This window comes from Orycteropus afer, unplaced genomic scaffold (assembly GCF_000298275.1).
Source record: "Orycteropus afer afer isolate SDZICR_OR568_19922 unplaced genomic scaffold, OryAfe1.0 scaffold00040, whole genome shotgun sequence".
NCBI lineage: Eukaryota > Metazoa > Chordata > Mammalia > Tubulidentata > Orycteropodidae > Orycteropus > Orycteropus afer.
Window position 1 is genome coordinate 4,772,584 of NW_006921627.1, and position 20,019 is coordinate 4,792,602.

Sequence of the window (20,019 nt, forward strand, 5' to 3'; positions counted from 1 at the left end):
AAAAAAAAAAAAAGAAAGAAAGAAAGAAAAGGGCCCAAGCTTTCTCGATGATGTAAAAGCTGCACACGCTGCAAACTAAATTGACTGTGATGAAAAATTTGTTGCCAAGTACAGGTTGGTTTAACTGTTTCAACACATTGCCCTGGAGTCGGATCTGACTCATAGCGACCCCTCCTTGGGTTTCTGAGGCAGTATCAATATGGAAGTAGATTGCCCAATCTTTCTTCCGAGGAGTGGCTGGTGGGTTTAAACTTCTGGTCAGCAGTCCTGAGGCACTAGGCCACCAAAGCTCTAACTGTTTCAAAGGGAAGGCTAATTTACATAATATTAAAATCCAAGTATGAGTTGTCTGTAAACTGGTTGTTCATAATCCAGGGACTGCCTGTAGACTGTTGAAAAACTGTTATATTAGTAATATTGTTTGTTACTATCATCATTCATCTTGAGACCTGGCCAAAGCAGGACTGATGAATGGACTCTGAAACAAATACACATCTTTTATTTCAAGCTATAGGATAAAAGACCTGAGCAAGCAGAAGTGGTTCTTAATTAACATAGAAAAGACTTTCATTTAGTGAAGAGCAAGAGTTCTCACAAAAACGTTCTGAGAAAGAAGGAAAATCTGCTTGCCTAAAGACCTCACTAAATAAGTGTTATACTGTGACCCGCTATTCTCTAACTCTTTTGAAGGCAGATAATATATCTTATTTTTTCTGAAGACCTCATAGAAAGTCAGTAAAAGAAATGGAGTATTATCTGATGATCTGCTTTAACACTTTCTATACGAGAAACAAGAGTGGCTAATGCAAAATATGAGGTAATAATGTGTGTATATGTGTCTATACACATGCATAAAATATTTCTGGAAATAATCCCCATAAGTTCATCCTAAAAATAAATTAATAATAAAACAGATACCAAATAAAGAGGAAAAAAGCAAATGAACATATACTGGGGAAGGAACTTTTGTCCAACACAAACTTTAAGGCAGGAACACGCACAGCAACTGATGATTAACATAAGCGCTGAATTACACAGTCATACATATAAAGGATTCCTTGACTCTAGATTACTCACATGCAGCATTCTATAATGGTTTGAAGGTCTTACCTTTGTTTTATACAATAAGAAATCTTATAGAAAATACTTAGTAATTATTTTAATAAATAAGCTTTTTGAAAAGTTCTCCTCATGCCCACACCCAAAATATGTGTATCTCCAGTTTATATTGCTTCAGTTTTAACTATACAGAGCATTCATTACCTTATAGCAAATGAAGATTAGTCTCAATCTTTTACATAGTTGTCTATTCAGTGAAGGAAGCTGAATTAATTCTCACAGATAAATGTGAATATCCTACCCCACATCAAACTACTACAATTGTATTTTATAATAAACCAACTTCCTTTAGAAAATACCACTTATATTTTCCACTTCAGACTTGTGTTGCTACTTGGATAGCAGAAAGAATTTAAATTTAGATTATCTATTGGTTTCCATTGTAGTTTTCACTCTTTCAAGCATTTACTTACCACATTTGAAGGTGGATATACCCCATGAGGCTGAGATTGTGCTTGGACAACAGAAGCTGTATGTCCTGGGACTGTGCCTGTAGAAAGTGACTGTTCATGTTGGGAACCATATGAAACTGTCTGTTGACTGCTCACTCGGGATTCTGTGAAGACAGAAGATCCCTGGCCACTGTCAACTGTTCCGTCAGCTGAAGGAGAAATGGATCACCAAAAAACAGAGAGAAAAAGAAATCACAAAAAAAGAGATTCATATTTTCCCATCACATTTCAGACAATTAGCTTTTTCTTTGCACAGATCTGAACTAAATGAAAATATGAATACTAGTCATTATAGTCAGTGCATTTCTATATATAAATGAGGGATCCGGATGGAGAAAAAGTTTTATTGTCTTTCAAAAAATTCCCTCCATACCACAGAATCTTATCGCCTGAAGAGTAAAGGAAAGAAAATGGAATTTTGTCAGTCAGCCTCAATTTTGGTACAGCTTTCAAAGTCACACTCTGGAGACTACTGGGTTCTCAATAGTAGGTAATTAATCAACAACTAGTGCTATCACTAGATTTTAGTCTACATGTTACTCAGCTTTGCCAAAGACCTGAACCAGATTAATGGGTTCAATTTTAAGTAGTTAAGTTTGTCCATTTTAAAATAATTATGAAAAACAGAAATCTATTAGTTGGAACCTCCTAGATGCAGCACCTGTTAAATTTGACATCCTAATCACATTTTCTCACTTTTCATTCTTCTATTCTATTAGTCATGAACATAAGAATAAAAAAGAAAAGCTAGATGGCACCTACTTCAAAGTTATTATACCTCAGAGTCATTTAAAACTTAGAGGCCAATGCAAACTGCAGAACAAGAAGATAAAAAGTCACCTGGGAGCAACACTAGTGTACTTAGGTAGTTCCCAAAATACTTACATAACACAGATATGCTAGGTTGCTGGTACTGTAGTTGTTGATGTTGATCTGCCTCAGGTTCTTCAGGCTCTACTTGTGTAGAAACTGAAGCTGAAGTGATGGAGGCAGCAGGTATGCCGGTATTAGTAGCAGAAGGGAGTTGTTTGATTCCTGCTTGGGAAGCACTTGATTGTTGTTCTACCTGTTGTCTGAGACTGCTCTCTTCCTGTTTTCTTTTTTCTTGCTCTTCCCTCACCAACTGCCGCTGCTCTCTTTTTCTTTTAATTAATGACACTCTGTCTTTGATAGCTTTAGCCATGGTCTTGTGATCCCCTTCACAGACATACCCAGACTCTACCTATAGGACAAGAGGGTGCATTAGGAAGCAGTAGGATATTAAGAGAGAAAATAAAATAAAATAAGGCAAAAGTCAAACAAAAAAGTCACTGGAGAAAAATAGAGAGGAAAGGGAAGAAGACACTCTCCTAGGGTTGGTCTTACCCAAACTGTGAAATGATTAAAGTTTGCATTATGCATTTCCTCCATGATCTTTCTGAACACTCTGGTGAGTACGCTTTTACTCCTTACAACAAAACAATGGGGCACCTAAAACTGCAGTTCTAAACCAACTAAGGCATTCTATTCTATTCACTCTATTTTCCTCTTGTATCAAATTGTTAATAGGCAATCATTTAACTAGATAAAATAATTGTGGTAATTGTATGAAGTCTTAAAAGAAAATAATAAAAAAACAATTAAAACCAAGTTTCTCTTCCATACCAGACCCCTTTTCAGAATTGTCTACTATTGAATGGTTCTTAAAAATTCTAAGAGATATTCTATGAATATCTTTGCATAGTAAGTGGATATTTTAGGCCCTGTAATAAGCCTAAAATTGGTGAAGGATTTCCTTTTTGAAAAGTAAACTGTCTGACATACTTCAAGTGTGATATAAATTGAAAATTTCCTTAAAAGCAAAAACAATTTTTGATCCTACGTTTATTTACCCAGAGGACTAATCAAATGTACCAATATCTATGACTCTTTTAGAAAAAAATAACGTCTCATTCTAAGTGAAGAGGCTTATTCAAATTTAGTCTTTCAGCTTTACAGATTTTCAAAATGACTTCAGAACAAATTCGAGTTCTCTCTTTCCCTTCCTCCACACCTCTCTCTTGCTTTATAGCTACATAAATAAATCTTTACATCAAATTACAATAACTTTTAAAAAACATTTACTATACTATAATCTAACACTTATTAAAAAAAAAAAAGTGCAAAACAGGGAGTTAAAGAAAAAATCCTATGTAATCCCACTAGTCAAAGATGACATGTAGGACCATTAATCAACACAATTTTTTTATCAATGGGATATGCCATATACACGTTCATAAACTGCTTTCTGCCAAACAATGTCATAGATATCTTTCCATACCAATGTATATAGATCTACATCCATTCTTAAATGGCTGATTAGTGTTAATTTACCATTTCTTGAGCAACATCTTCTGGCACATCTCTCTCCAAGTCAAAGGAAAACTCAATAGCTTCATTGTCTTTGTATTTCCCCTTTAATTTCTTAATATCTTCAATACGTAGCCATAGTTTAATGGCAATCTTTTCTCCATCATCTTCTTCTGCTAATTCTACCCGTACCCCTGTTTCCTCCTGGAAGAAGGCATGGTTCAAAAGGTCTTTGATTGCATATCTTCCAAAGAGAGAGAAATGAAAAGAAATAAAAACAAAACCTATTAGATTGAAAGGAGGATTTTTAGGTGTAGCTAATTTTTGTTTGGCTTGGAAGAATGAAAAGGACTGTGAAAAGGAAAATAAAGGTAGCTTTTAACTAATTTCTATGTTGCTTTATTTCAATTGTGGTTACAGAGTTTTATTCCCAGGTTATAGAAAACATAACTTAATCTCACTTATGATTAAGACCTGATAGTGATAATTTTTCAACCCAAAGATTTAATCTATTAATTAACTGTATACCAATAATAGCAAGTAACACACAGAATATTACAGCTTCAAAATACCATTCATTTGTTTTAAAGCTAACCAAAAAATCCTCAAATATATAATTTTTTCTGACCCAATGACATATAATTCCCTGCTTACTAGGAAATGGAGACTCAGAGAGGTTGAGAATTTTGTTCATAGTTATAAAAGCTGTAAGTGGTAAAATTAAGACAAGAAAAAAAAATCTTTTGATTTCTAGTTCAGTAACTTCTACTACCCACTCACTGCCATCAAGTTGATTCCAACTCATAGCGACCTCACTGGATTTCCAAGGCTGTAAAAAATCTTTATGGAAGTAGATTGTCTCATCTTCCTCACGTGGAATAGCCAGTGGGTTTGAACCACTGACCTGGTTAGCAGCCAAATGCCTTACCCACTACACCACCAGAACTTCTTAATTTCTACTGTAGCAACCTTTACTTACTCCAATAAATTCTCCTACTTCCTTGTTCAACGATTTGTGTACTGAGCAAGCATAAATCTGATTGTGGAACAATCTTAGTAAGATAAATGGTCTCAAAATACCAGTAATCTAGTAAACTGTTCCATCCAGAAAAGAAATACAGTAATATGTTCAAAGACTGGAAACAAATATTCCTTTGATTATAACAAAAAAAAAAAAAAAAAAAAGAGAGAGCGAGCGAGGACTCTCCTTTCCAATCAGTGTATATAAAAATTGAAACTCAAACTAAATTTCTACTAAAAAGTTTTAAAGATCATGATGTTAAGGTCTTACAACAACAAAGTTATGAAAAAAGAGTATGAGACTGTAGAAGTGAAGATATGGAATTCTTTAATTTAGTTGATACACCTGATAGCTCACATTCTTTAGGTGGTAGATTACACCCAATTTACAATTTATTTTTGTACTGACTGGCCTACTTTTTCTTTTTTGGGGAGTAAGGGGAGATGGTGAAGGTAGATTATTTTTCAAAAACAAGACACTGGACCCTTGCCATGCCTAACTAGTGATGAATTAGCTATATGGCAGATCAGATCCTTGCCACTCCTCTGAAAAAAGTCCTCTGTTAGTACAAATGACTAAGCCAGAGCTCCTCCTAAGCCTTAGGCGAAGTCTTCTCCTTTTACTCAAAGGAATTTTGATGTTTTGCTCTTCTTCAGTTCTGGCATAATGACAGCAAATCAAGATCTGTATAGTTGATTTCAAAGAGCCAAGATTTTATTTCATCTTTTAGCTTGGGTAAAGAACTAAAGAATAAGATCTGTGTTAGAGAGCCTGAATTCTATTGAGTTTTATAAATCATGCTAATGCTATAAGTAAATAGTTCTCTCTGTACCTAGTAACTATGTTTAAGGTATTTCTGGTTTACTTAAACTCTACTGAACCACATTTTTACAACACTCCAATACATAATCTGAATGATTTCAAAAGAATCCCTAAATGTTACATAACATAAATGGAGAAACTAATCTAAGTAAAGTATTAAATACACCTTGGACTAAATATTGTACTCAAGAGGACATTACATTTTAGGTTTTGTTCAAAAAACATCCATGACCAAAAGAGGCAATTTACCTTTCATCTTTGTTTTGCCGTATGCATCCTTCAATAATTTCTTTCACTTCAGGAATTGCTACTTTGTCAAAACTGGCAGGTTTCACTCCCTGAAAGCCATAAAAATCACAACAGAAAGACATTAATGAAGGCAGGGCCTTTGAACTTTCATCTTTAGTGTTCTCCAATCCTTCTAACTAGGTTACTTTCTTACATCCTGCCTTTTGTATGACTTGCCTGCATAAGCTGGTCCATGCAGGGTCAGAGCTGAGTAGTATTTGGTACACAAGAAAACAGCAAAGTACAATTAGATAATGGGGTCACTTACGTCCATGGCTTCTATATGTGGCTATGGAAAAATTCAGGCTGGTATTAACATCTGCTATGTTTCAGGCAAAGGAAGTTATTGGCTAAGAAGAAGGCCAAATGTTTTACGTGGTTAGAACATTTTTGTTCAGTGTTGCTCCCTAACATGTTAATCAACACAACATTTAACTATTTTGAACAGTTAATTCACATATGGGCATGAACCCACAGGCTTTGGGTTTGTTTTGTTTTTTTGGCAAGCATTACAATGTTATACTACTCATGGATGAACTCATCAAGTTTGGAAGGAATTAAAGATTTAGGCTGTTTTGGCATGATCACTGAAGATTAAATTGTTTTTTACATATAAAACTGAAAATAAAAAGTGATATATTAGACTCACATGAAAGATAAGTTTTCTAAATTCAGAAGAAAACTCATCAGCACTATTATATATAATACAAAATAATAGTATCACATTTATCACAAGGATAAGTAAGTTTAGAATTTTTATATGAAGAATGTAAATTCCTTGAAAATATTTCCAGCAATGTGTGGAGAATTTACATTAAGATATAAGAACCACATAATACTATCGAGAGTTAGGGGTGGAGAGAAAAAAGCCTTTATTATCTATTCCTACCTTATCTATGTCACTATACGGATTAGAGCTGAAGTAGCTACACTGAAATGATGCCCAAGTAGCACTGTAAGTTTATAAACACATAAAATATAGTTAAGTGGGAGGTGGAAGGTTGATTAGAAAAGTTACTGAATATATATATGAATTCTCATCATCTATGTTGTTGTTGTTGTTATGTGCCGTCGAGTCAAACTCGACTCATAGAGACCCCTCCTTGGGTTTCCGAGGCAGTATCACTACGGAAGTAGGATTGCCCAACCTTCCTTCCGAGGAGTGGCTGGTGGGTTTGAACCGCCAGCCATCTGGTTAGCAGGCAAGTGTCTTAGCCACTATGCTACCAGAGCTCCTCATCATCTATAGTCTTAGTGAAAAAGATATGGTAAAACAAAATTAGGGATATTAATTTGATAAATCACAAATACGCATGCAATCTCTCTTTAAATCAAAATGAAATACATCAAACTGTTAACTCTAAAAAGCTGTTTAAATACCAGAGTTGTGGTTGGATAATTCTCATCAATTACTCACTGTATTATGCAAAAGTCCTGATTTGGAGCATTCTACCCCTAAGGCTAACTTTCCACTGCAAGGAACTGTGCAGCAGAGCTGACCCAAAAGTTAAAACCACGAATTTCAAAGGTTTATTTCTGAGTAATGACCACAAGCATTATCAATCGTATCTTCCTCAAGCTTCTTATTCTTCCAAATCCACTTAAGTTTTCCCAACATGTCTGTCATTGCATAATAATTCTAATAAAACAAATTAGATAAACTAAAATAATGCTGCTAAATCAAAAGACCACTTAAATTGAGCAAGCTGGTACTTCAAACTCAGGCTGAAGAAAAAAAGAAAGTGTTTTAAGAAAAATTGGATGGCATAAACTGGAATTTCTCTAGTAGTAGAAAAATGGAAGATTTTAAGTTTTCTACAACAAACATGTAAAAAAAAACCTATATAATTTAATGTAAAGAATTGTCTGAAATACTATATACTAAAACATTCAACTGACAGAAAATTACCTGAAAGCCTCTTCCTTGGTAAAATTAATTATTCATACATAGTGGCCTTTGCATGTAAAGACAGTCCAAATACTATAGAAAAGTGGTTAAAGAGAATACAGAATATGAAGAGGAAAAAGATTACTTCTTAAATATATATTCTACAGGAATATGGCTTACTGGCAGCGAAAATCAATGTATTAATAAAGCAAACATTGAGTATATTAAAAGACTCTTCTATTTCAATCTAGAATTAGAAAGAGGAAAGAATTTAACAGAAGACTTGAATTTAGTGTGAAATGGACGAGAAGTAGCAGTTCTGAGCTTCAGATTACCTATCTAGCAAATGAGGATAATACCTGCCCAAGTTATCTATCTATATTCAGACCAGCTGGAATCAAATTTGATACCTAAGTTGAGAGCTCTTTGTGAATTATGTAATTTGCTAACCTACGGCCACCTTTGAGTTCAACTGCAATCACGAAAAACAATAAAACTTAGGGTAAAACTGTCCGTGGGTGTCACAAACAATTAAGCAGTTGACAACTACTACCTGAATTTTGGGAGCTCTGGTAGTATACTGCCTAAGGCACTTGACTGCTAACCAGAAGGCTGGTAGTTCAAACCCACCAGCCACCCCTCAGAAGGACGGTTGGGCAATCTACTTCCGTAGTGATACTGCCTCGGAAACCCAGTGAGGGGTCGCTGTGAGTTGGGTCCGACTCCACGGCACATAACAACCACCACCACCACCACCTAAATGCTGGCAGTTCAAACCCACCCAGAGGTGCCTCGGAAGACCGGCCTGGCGATCTGCTTCTGAAAGATCAGCCAATGCAGCTGTTCTCTTCTGCACACATAGGGTCACCTGCCATAAGCTGAAATCAACTTAATGACAACTAATAACAATAGGGCTAAAACTAAATGAAGAATTACCTTGAAAAATAATCACCAAGATACACAGTGAATCTACTTTCAGGAGGTATTTGTCAATCTCAAATTACTACAATAAAATTCTTGGTTAGCCTTAGTAATAAATAATCCTCTTTTGACTTTACAAATAGGAATACTAATTGAACAGAGAGATATAAGGTCATGACAGCAAAACCAGTAACCATGCATTATATAAATCTTAAATCTACTAGGTTATACTGCTTTCCCAATCTATTGCCAAGATTTGTTGTTGTTGTTGTTATGTGCTGTCGAGTTGGACTCAACTCATAGCAACCCCTCCTGGTATCGAGGCAGTATCATTACTGAAGTAGATTGTCCAACCTTCCTTCCGAGGAGTGGCTGTTGAGTTTGAACTACCAGCCTTCTAGTTAGGCACCATGCTACCAGAGCTCTTTGCCAAGATTTAGGTATAGAAAATTCCATACCAATGCTACAGCACATTCAGATGCCACTGCTGCTTTTAAAAAAACTATTGTATGTGCCAAAGAAGCCAATAAAACAGAGACACACCCTACTAGCCAAGCAGTTGGTATTAAAAGATTAAGACTACTTACTGCAACCTACTTACATATCAAATAATTTCAAGAGCTGAAAAAAGGTAACATAAAAAATTTCACCGGTCACCATCAATAAGTCAAATTTATCAAAATATGTAGCACAGGTATTCTGAATTACCTGTCAAGGAGCAAGATTACATAGAGAATATAAAAAAGACGACGAAGAAAGAATGTATGGAATGAGTAGGAAACCTCACTGACCTTGAAAAGTGACCTACAGAAATTCATCTGAGACAGAAATAGAAAGGTGTTTAAAATAAAGACAATTATAGTTTCCATATACTCATCATACCCATATGCATGAGAGAGAGGAAATTCAATGTATTTTTTAAATAAGTAATTATTTTAAAAAATGAAAAAAAAATTGGTCTGTATTATCCTAAAACATGATGTGTTAAGCACCAGAAAGAGCAAAGGAAATGTTTTAATGATAAACAATTTCATCTTAATTGATTTTAGTTCATTTCCTTCAACAAAAAAGATGATCAACTTAGAGCCCAATGAGCCTCCAAATTTGATTATGTTGCTCTTTTTCTTTACTCCCTGATGTAGCCCCACTTGGTCTTGTTCTATTCCTATTCTGACCAGTAAAGGCAGAGTATTACTGACCTATTCCAAATAAAATTTTAAAAATACCTACAAAAAGAAAACAGTGCTAAGGTAGCTAAACTGGGCTAGTATCATAAACAGAACAAAACTAATTAGTTAAGGAAACAAAACCCTCTTACTCCACCCCTCCAGCCAGCAACCCACTGGCTCTAGAAATATTCTTGCCTTACTTTTATAACTCACAGAATTGCCCGTTAGGCAAAAGCATCAGATTATGTTTTTTTGACATGAGACAGTACCATATTTCTCTGTATTAAACATAAGTAATTGCTGAACATCTAATGTATACCCACCCATTTAAGATACTTTCAGACTTATGTAAAATTATGTACATATTATTTTAAACAAAACAAAAACAAAGGCCCCTTCTGCACTATTTTAAATAGTGTACAAAAAAATTAACATTGTGATTCCGTCCCCAAAAGTATATTAAGAGTTTATATAAGTTAATATAAATTGTGTTTATAATATACGTTGCCTTATGGAACTAAAAAATAACAAAATACATACACATACTCAATAGACTATGCATTTTCCTCTGAATTCTATGTGCACATGTTTTGCCCAATATAGATTCAACAAACTAATCTGCTGGTAAAATAAAAGTGAATCATAATAAAGAATTCTCTAGTTCAATTTTCTAGCTCTTAAAAATTATTAGCATCTGCTTCATAAAAGCTTAAATGAGCGGGGTAACATTTAATTATCTCTTGAAAAAAGTAAAACTTTCCTAACCATTCAAAATTGAGAAAGCCTCCCTCCTCCTTATACAAAATACAGTATGAGATTTCCTCATATATTTACTTAATTTCTTCCTTTCTATTAATTGCTCTTGGATAACTTTTTGTATGACTAAAAAAAAAAAAAAGAAATTAAGTCAACTAAACTATAGAATTAAAAAAAAGTTTAAACATTCTGAAGTCAACAATTTTAATACTTTCTACACATATCACCAAATGGCAATATACTATTTGTATATATTGAAATTTCTTACGTACCTCATTTACACAGTCTTTTTGAGGACAGCAGCAGCAATGAGAACTTACGATGACAAATACTGAGCAAAAATCTTTCTTTGTAAAATCCATCAGTAAAGGCAAGATAGACGTTACAGTTAAGAGAGAAATATGGGGAAAATGTATACGCTATAAATTAACAGAGTAAATTAGCCCACAGCATAAGGAAGGCAGATATTAAAGTCAGATTGCAGCATCATTTCTTGTTTAACAGCAGCCATGCTTCCCCACTTCTCAAACATGAGTTTGCGCTGCTCAGCCAACAATCTACTTATTCTAGATTGGCCCTTTAAAACAAAACTACATGCCGAGTAGCAGGGAAACTGTTCTACTATTCTTCCTGCTTCTCCTCCAACAGCAACAGATCCCTGGAGAGGCAAAATGAGATTTTTTACATGCTCAAAAGCCCCACCCTCTATGTCCACAGGTATGGCCTCCTTGACATCAAAATAAATCTTGGAAGCTTAACTGTATACACACTAGAAATTCACTTAATCTAACATCCTCTTATCCCTAATCATACTGAAACACTGCCTTCAAAAGAAAAAGAGGATTGAATTCAGTGTCCAAAGAATAATCACAGAAATAATGTAGCCAAAAGAATACAGGACAAGGAATCAAAAAACTGGGGTTGCATTCTCAGTTCAACCTCTTATACACAAAGTCTGTATGACCTTGACCACAACATTTTAACTAACTTGAAAAGAAGGGCATAATAGTTTCTTTGCTTACCTAATTTAGAAAGTTTTAATATTAAGACATGTCTTACCATTCATACATTAAAAAAAAACTGTTATGATTAGTATACAAAAAATGGTAAGAATTTATTCTTCCCCTTTTCTCTTGGATTAAAAATCTTAATGCATATATACCTAAAGATATTTCCATTTGCCGGTAAGCTATCAGGGACTCAAATAACAACTACTTTGATTCCAATGATTAAAAAAATCTATTTTTCTTCATGGTATTATGAATACAGATGGTAGAAAAAGAAGTGCTCATTGCATTGTTACAATGGGTGACAGAATAAAGTCCTATCCCTTGTAATTTGGTAAACCTGAATTCTCCTCCAAGATGGATGCTAAGGCTTCAATTATTGAATAGTAGCATAAGATAAGGGTTTGGAAGCTATTTGGTATGACTAATTCTACTTTGAAGGCTTCTCGTTCACTGAATATTTAATGCAAGTTTCCATTAAAAGAATACTCTTCTTCCCCTTTTATCCAATTGAATCCTAAACTTCCTTTAATGTATACCAGAAGTCATATGTAATCCATTGCAAGAAGCCAGCAATTACAAATATCTATTTGAATGGTTTAGCATTTAGCATGCACTTTATTCAAAAGATACTAAGAAAAGTATACTATTAAAATGTACCTAATAAATACAGAGACCATCTTTCTTCATCCTATCAGTTTTTATTCTGTAGTCTACTGCCTTGTGAATTACAGACCAATATTCTGAATACCCCAAATCATTGCTTTAAGTTGATTCTGACTTACAGTGACCCTATAGTACAGACTAGAACTGCCCCACAGGGTTTCCAAGACTGTAAATCTGTAAGAAGAGATCTTTCTTCTGCAATATTCAGGATAGATAAGTAACTCAGAACTTTCTTATAAGTTCTGAGATAAGGATTTCATAATTGTTTTGTAACACCTAAAAACTGAGAATGATATCCAAAACTTTCACCTTTAATCTTAGGCAAACCTTAATAGAGTAATGGAAGGCCTTTGAAAATCATGCAAAACGTTTTGAAAATGTCTCATGATTCTCACACTTTTGCATTTTTAATTTAAACTTATTGGGTAGATGCAAGAGTAAAATTTATTAAAAAAAAAAACCTCTTCAGCTAATTCCAATGGACTTAGATCTTTAGGGTAGCACAAAATATTCTAGCTGCTAAAGAAATAAATACGACATTTTCCTCAACTTTTTAAGCCCTATCTAATCAGGAATCGGTCTTACTTGTTTCTGCAAAGAAGTAGAGTGAGTTGTAATTTGTTATATAAAAACTAAAAGCAATTTTACCCTAACTGCTTTAATTCTTTTTTTTTCCCTCAGACAGAATGTTCAAACTTTGCAATTCAAAGGCTACTGGAATCAGCGACAAAGTCAAATTACACAAACAAAGTAATTAAAAATCCCCATTATTTTTAACTTGGTTGTTATGGGGCTGGATTCAGCCAGATTCTTACTGGTATGAACCATTAGTTTACAGGAATTTGAACATACCTTATGATCCCATTGGAAAACAAGCCTCTTCAAACTCCCTACCAAATCCAGCTAGCTCTATCAAAGGAAATTAGTTTACCTCATGATTCTCCAAGGCTCATTACTCCCTGGACACATGAAAGCTTGTATACTGCTCCAACCTCAAATACACATATAAAAAGCTGATGCCACTGCATGTAGTTTTTATTCTTTTATAGCAGACAAGAGTTGTGTTAAGCATATTACAGCTCTTATTTGGATCATCTCATTACCAACAGTATACATTTTCAAAATAACTGGGTCAAGATTACAAGTAGAATGCAACTATGATTACTCCCTTTGAACAAGGTTAATGAACACAGGCTCAACCCTGTGGTACTAGTCTAATACATACACTATCCATATGCCCTAACTTTATTACTTTCCAACTTTTTTTCTTGATGTCTAGAAAAAAGATTTTTAAAAAAACAAACATGAAACGGAGAAATTTTTATGATTTGAATTGGTGTCACGTTAGAGACACTTGATTTCTGATTCTACTACTACCTTCTTCTATATGTCCTTGGGCAAAATGCTTAACCTCTGAGCCTATTTTCTTACTTGTGAAATGAAGATATTATCTAATTAACGGGATTCAAGATTAAAATAAGATAGCATATATAAAACACTTTGGAAGATGATTTAAAGAAGCAAGATTGCAAATAAATGGTAGCTTATCCTCTTCCATTTAAAACTTGACTATGTTTAGTTCGTTGAACACATTTTAATTATTGCAATTTGATGAATGTCACTGGTTAAAGAACAGGAAAAGGGACAACTTATTTCATTATACAGCATGTCTTAATGAGGTTAATGATGATAATGGCATTAACAAGTACTGATTAAGAACTGTGTGCCATGCATTTTGCTATGTTTTATACCTATGGTTCATTGAATCCACACAACACCCTATGCTCAGAGAACTTAAATAATTTGCCCAAGGTTACACAGCTAGGAAACACTGCTGGGATTTGAATCCAAGCTGACCCAACTCCAGAGATCATTATCTGCATGTTACTGTTGCTGTTGTTATGTGCTGCTGAGTCAGACCCGACTCATAGGACCCCTCCTTGTGTTTCTGAGGCGGTATCGCTACAGAAGTAGATTGCCCAACCTTCTTTCTGAGGAGTGGCTGGTGGGTTTGAACCATCAGCCTTCTGGTTAGCAGTCAAATCCCTTCGGCAGTACGCTACCAGAGCTCCTATTACCTGCATGTTGTTGTTGTTGTTGTTATGTGCCGTCGAGTCGGCCCCGACTCATAGCGACCCCTCCTTGGGTTTCCAAGGAAGTTATCACTACAGAAGTAGGACTGCCCAACCTTCCTTCTGAGGAGTGGCTGGTGGGTTTGAACCGCCAGCCTTCTGGTTAGCAGTCAAGTGCCTTATGCTTTGTTTCACCCCCTGTAATTTCTCTGTTCCTGTAATTTACTCATACACTCCACAAATAATGACTGAGTTCCTATGACTTGCCAGTCCCTAAGCACAAGAAATACAACAACAACAAAAATAAATATAAAAGCCCCAAACCATAGAATTTATATTCTAATCAAGATACAGGTATCTAATGTTAGTAATACGTAAAATTGTGATGAAAGGCTATGAAGAAAAATAAAGCAGTAAGGATGTAAAAGTAAGGTGTGTGTACACTTAAGAATGTAATTTTAGACATGGTCAGAGAAGGTCTCTCAGAGAAAGTTACACTTAAGAGACTTGAATGAATTGCTTGAACTGAATAATCACACCTAACCATTTATTATCAGTGCACTGTTGACTGTAACTATTAAACCACAGTCCAGTAGTTTAAAATATTACTCTCTTACACAGACACTCACACAGATAAGTTTAAAATGCCCTCAAGTCACACACTGACACTGCAATGACATTTATAGATTCAGTAAGGCATTATGATATGAGCAGGGAATCAGAACTCTTGTTTTTTTTCTAGGTTTGTAATCTTAGGCTAACTATCGTGGGCTTCAGACTATTTATTTAAAAGTATAAATAAGTAGTATTTACCTCACAGGGTTGTGGAAGAATTAAGTTACATAATACATATCAAGTGTTTAATGCTATGTCTGGCACTGCATCATCTATTACAAGGCAGTGTACCATTGTAAGTTCAGATATGTAGTAATGAATTGACCTGCAGAAAAAAACCCAAAGAAACCTGTCATCAAGAGGCTCAGTTCAACTGTGTGTGTGTGTGTGTGTGTGTGTGTGTGTGTGTGTGGTGGGTTGTTGTTGTTGTTAGTGCCGTCAAGTTGCCTCTGACTCATAGCGATCCTACGAACAGCAGAACAAAACACTGCCTGGTCCTGTGCCGGCCCCACAATCCTTGCTATACCTGAGGCCCATTGTTGTAGCTACTATGCCAATCCATCTTGTTGAGAGCCTTCCCCTTTTTCACTGACCCTCCAGTTTACCAAGCATGATATCCTTCTCCAGGGAATGGTCCCTTCTGACAACATGACCAAAGTAAGTGAGATGAAGTCTGGTCATTCTCAATTCCAACGAGTATTCCGGCTGCATTTCTTCCAGGATAGGTTTGTTCTTTTAACAGTCCATGGTACCTTCAGCAGTCTTTGCCAACACCACAACTCAAAAGCATCATCTCTTCTTCGGTCTTTCTTATTCATTGTCCATGTCTCACATGCATATGAGGCAACTGAAAATACCATGGCTTGTGTCAGGTGCACCTTAAGTCTTCAAGGAGATATCTCTGCTCTTCACTTGAAAGAAGTCTTTTGTAGCAGATATGCTCAATGCTATACATCATCTGATATCCTGACTGCTGCTTCCATTGGTGTTGACTGTAGAATCAAGTAATATGAAGTCTCTGACAACTTCAATCTTTACTCCATTTATCATGATGCTGCTTATTGGTCCAGTTGTGAGGATTTTTGTTTTCTTTACATTGAGTTGTAATCCATACTGCAGACTACAGTCTTCAATCTTCATAAGTAAGTGCTTCAAGTCATCCTCACTTTCAGCAAGCAAAGTTGTGTCACCAGTGTATTGCAGGTTGTTAATGAGTCTTCCTCTAATCCTGATGCCAGGTTCTTCTTCATATAGTCCAGCACCCAGAGTGGTGGTGGTGGTGAATAGTTAATGTAATTCTAATAATCATTAAAAGAGATATCGAGTATAAAGGGAACATAAAAGAGGAAAAGACATTCTTTTAAGTATCCTAGGGATTTGTCTAGTGAGAGTGCTAGAGGACTGAGGCTATTATTAGTTCATTCTTTCAGCCTGATTTGACTCCCAGTATCCCTGGCATACCGGGTCAATAAAAGTCACAGCTTAAACATACTTTCTTAGAAGACTGACTCTGATTCTCTTAAGTAGAATAAAATCCCCCAACAACCTGACGTCTACAACATCCATCTGCATCAATGTAATCACTACTTCAATGTCTACCTTCCCTATTAGATTACAGAAGCTCTGGGAGGACACTAAAGCATGTATCTTGTTCACTGATGCATGCAGAACCTGACACATAAAAGATACATAATTATTAACTGTTAAATAAGTGAATAATTATTAAATTAAAAAGAAACCAGAACTAAAGCTTATGGCTCAAATGACCAGAGTTCTGTGACCTTCAGACCTAAGAAGATAATTCTGAGCTGTTAAAGACATTCAAAGCCGGTTTAAGAGAAAATACAATTCATCAAGGCTTACATGAATAGGGTCCTTATTCTTGTTTATATTATTATATAAAACATCACCTAGACAAGTATTTAAACCCCTTACAATTGCGGGGTGACATCAAGAACAGGATCCATAAAGAAAGCAAGAAGTCATTAAAACAACAGGAAAGAAAAGAACATACCTAAATGGATGTCAGAAGAGACTCTGAAACTTGCCCTTCAGCGAAGAGTAGCTAAAGCAAGTGGAAGAAATGACAACATAAAAGAGCTGAACAGAAGATTTCAAACAGCAGTTCAAGAAGACAAAGTCAATTATTATAATGAAATGTGCAAAGATCTGGAGTTAGAAAACCAAAAGGGAAGAACACCTTCTGCATTTCTCAAGCTGAAAGAACTGAAGAAAAAATTTCAGCCTCAAGTTGCAATACGATGGGCACTATACTGAATGATGCAGGAAGTATCAAAAGATGATAGAAGGAATACACAGTGTCACTGTACCAAAAAGAACTGGTCTATGTTCATCCATGTCAAGAGATAGCATATGATCAAGAACCAACGGTACTGAAGGAAGAAGTCAAAAGCTGCACTGAAGGAATTGTCAAAAAACAAGGCTCCAGTAACTGACAGAATAACCATTGAGATGTTTCAACAAACAGATGGCATACTGGAGGCACTCACTCAGCTATGCCAAGAGATTTGGAAGACAGCTACCTGGCCAACTGACTGAAACAGATCCATGTGTTTGTACCCATTCCAAAGAAAGGTGATACCACAGAATGTGGAAATTATCAAATAATATCATTAATATAGGAGCATAGTGCCTAAGGCATTTGACTGCTAACCAGAAGGCTGGTGGTTCAAACCCACCAGCCACCCCTCGGAAGGAAGGTTGGGCAATCTACTTCTGTAGTGATACCACCTCAGAAACCCAAGGAAGGGTCACTATGAGTCAGGTTCAATGAGTCAGGTTCAACTCGACAGCAGTGAGTTTGGCTTGGTTTTTATCATAAATATCACATACAAGTAAAATCTTACTGAAGATAATTAAAAAATGGATGTAACAGTATATTGCCAGAGAAATTCTAGAAATGCAAGCTGGATTCAGAAGAGGATGTGGAATGAGGGATTATCATAGCTGATATCAGATGGATCTTGGCAGAAAGCAAAGAATACCAGAAAGATGTTTACTTGTGTTTTATTGACTATTCAAAAGCATTCGATTATGTACATCATAACAAATTATGGATAACACTGAAAGGAATGGGAATTCCAAAACACTTAATTGTACTCATGAGAAACCTGTAGATAGGCCAGGAGGCTGCCGTTCGAACAAAACAAGGAGATACTGCATGGTTGAAAATCAGGAAAGGAGTGTGTCAGGCTTATATCCTTTCACCACACTTATTCAATCTGTATGCTGAGCAAATAATCCAAGAAGCTGGACTATATGAAGAAGAAGATGGCATCACGATTGTAGGAAGGCTTATTAACAACCTGCAACAAGCTGACGACACAACTTTGCTTGCTGAAAGCGAGAATGACTTGAGATAGTTACTGATGAAGTTTGAAGACTGCAGTCTGTAGTATGGATTATACTTCAATGTAAAGAAAACAAAAATTCTTACAACAGGACCAATAAGCAGTATCACAGACAAATAGAGAAAGATTGAAGTTGTCAAAGACTTTATTTTACTTGGTTCTACAATCAACACCAATGGAAGCAGTAGTCAAGCTATCAGATGATGTACAGCATTGGGCAAATCTGCTGCAAAAGACCTCTTTCAAGTGCTGAAGAGCAATGGTGTCTCCTTGAAGACTAAGGTACGCCTAACCCAAGCCATGGCGTTTTCAATTGCCTCATATGCATGTGAGAGCTGGACAATGAATAAAGAAGACCGAAGAAGAGTTGATGCTTTTGAGTTGTGGTGCTGGCGAAGAATACTGAAAAGTACCATGGACAGCCAGAAGAACTAACAAATCTGTCCTGGAAGAAGTGAAGCCAGAATGCGCCTTGGACATGAGAATGGCCAGACTTCGTCTCATCTACTTTGGTCATGCTGTCAGAAGGGATCATTCCCTGGAGAAGGGTAGCATGTTTGGTAAAGCAGAGGGTCAACGAAGAAGGGGAAGGCCCTCAAGGAGATGGACTGACACAGTGGCTGCAACAATGGGCTCAGGTATAGCTAGAATCGTGAGGCTGGGGCAGAACCAGACAATGTTTTGTTCTGTTGTACACAGGGTCACTATGAGTCAGAGATGATGCAACTGCACCTAACAACAAAATTTATCTCAGCATCCCAAATGAGAAACTTTAGAAAATAACAAAGAACAAAACTCTTTTTATTACTGACTAGAAACCAGATGATCGGTAAAGAGGTCAGTAGAATCATGACAGCATTTCCCATACAAGAAGTGTAGTACTGACAGTACAGAATAATGGACTATAAATCATACAGAGCTAAATTTTCATGGTTTAAAAGGAAAATAAAGCACAACTGAATGCCACCTGTAGTATCCTCAGAAACTAAGAATCTAACACAGATCCAATGAACTTAAAGAACTTCTCAAGCTTTTTATTCCATCTATTACAGTTTGCCTTGTTATTTTGCTTTTTTTCTTTTAAAAGAATGCAACTTCAGAATACAGATAGTAAGTAAAATTATATATGTAAGGTTAAATTTCTAAGTGCATTTGGATACTTAAAATGATTGCAGAACAGACCATCAACTGCTCATATGCAAGCTCAACTTGAAGTTGAAGTTAATTAAAGTAAGTCCAAGAGAGCCAAAATATGATCTTGAATATATCCCTCCTGAATTTAGAGACCATCTAAAGAATAGATATGATGCATTGAACACCAACCGAAAACCAAAAGAATTGTAGGAGGACATCAAGAACATTATCCATGAAGAAAACAAGAGATCACTAAAAAGACGAGAAAGGAAGAGAAGACCAAAATGGAGAACAGAAGAGACTCTGAAACTTGCCCTTGAGCGGAGAGAAGCTAAAGCCAGTGGAAGAAATGACAAGATAAGAGAGCTGAACAGAAGATTTCAAAGAGCA

The 20,019-nt window shown here is 35.7% G+C and overlaps 1 protein-coding gene across 1 annotated transcript in view; it reads right to left on the reverse strand.

The window, feature by feature from the left end:
* The window catches only part of WNK1 (WNK lysine deficient protein kinase 1), a 206,208-nt gene that overhangs the window by 66,300 nt on the left and 119,889 nt on the right, over positions 1-20,019 (reverse strand). The window contains 4 exon segments of the mRNA XM_007937044.2: positions 1,533-1,720; positions 2,457-2,793; positions 3,924-4,143; positions 5,992-6,080. Of these exon segments, the coding sequence (XP_007935235.2) occupies positions 1,533-1,720; positions 2,457-2,793; positions 3,924-4,143; positions 5,992-6,080 (834 nt within the window).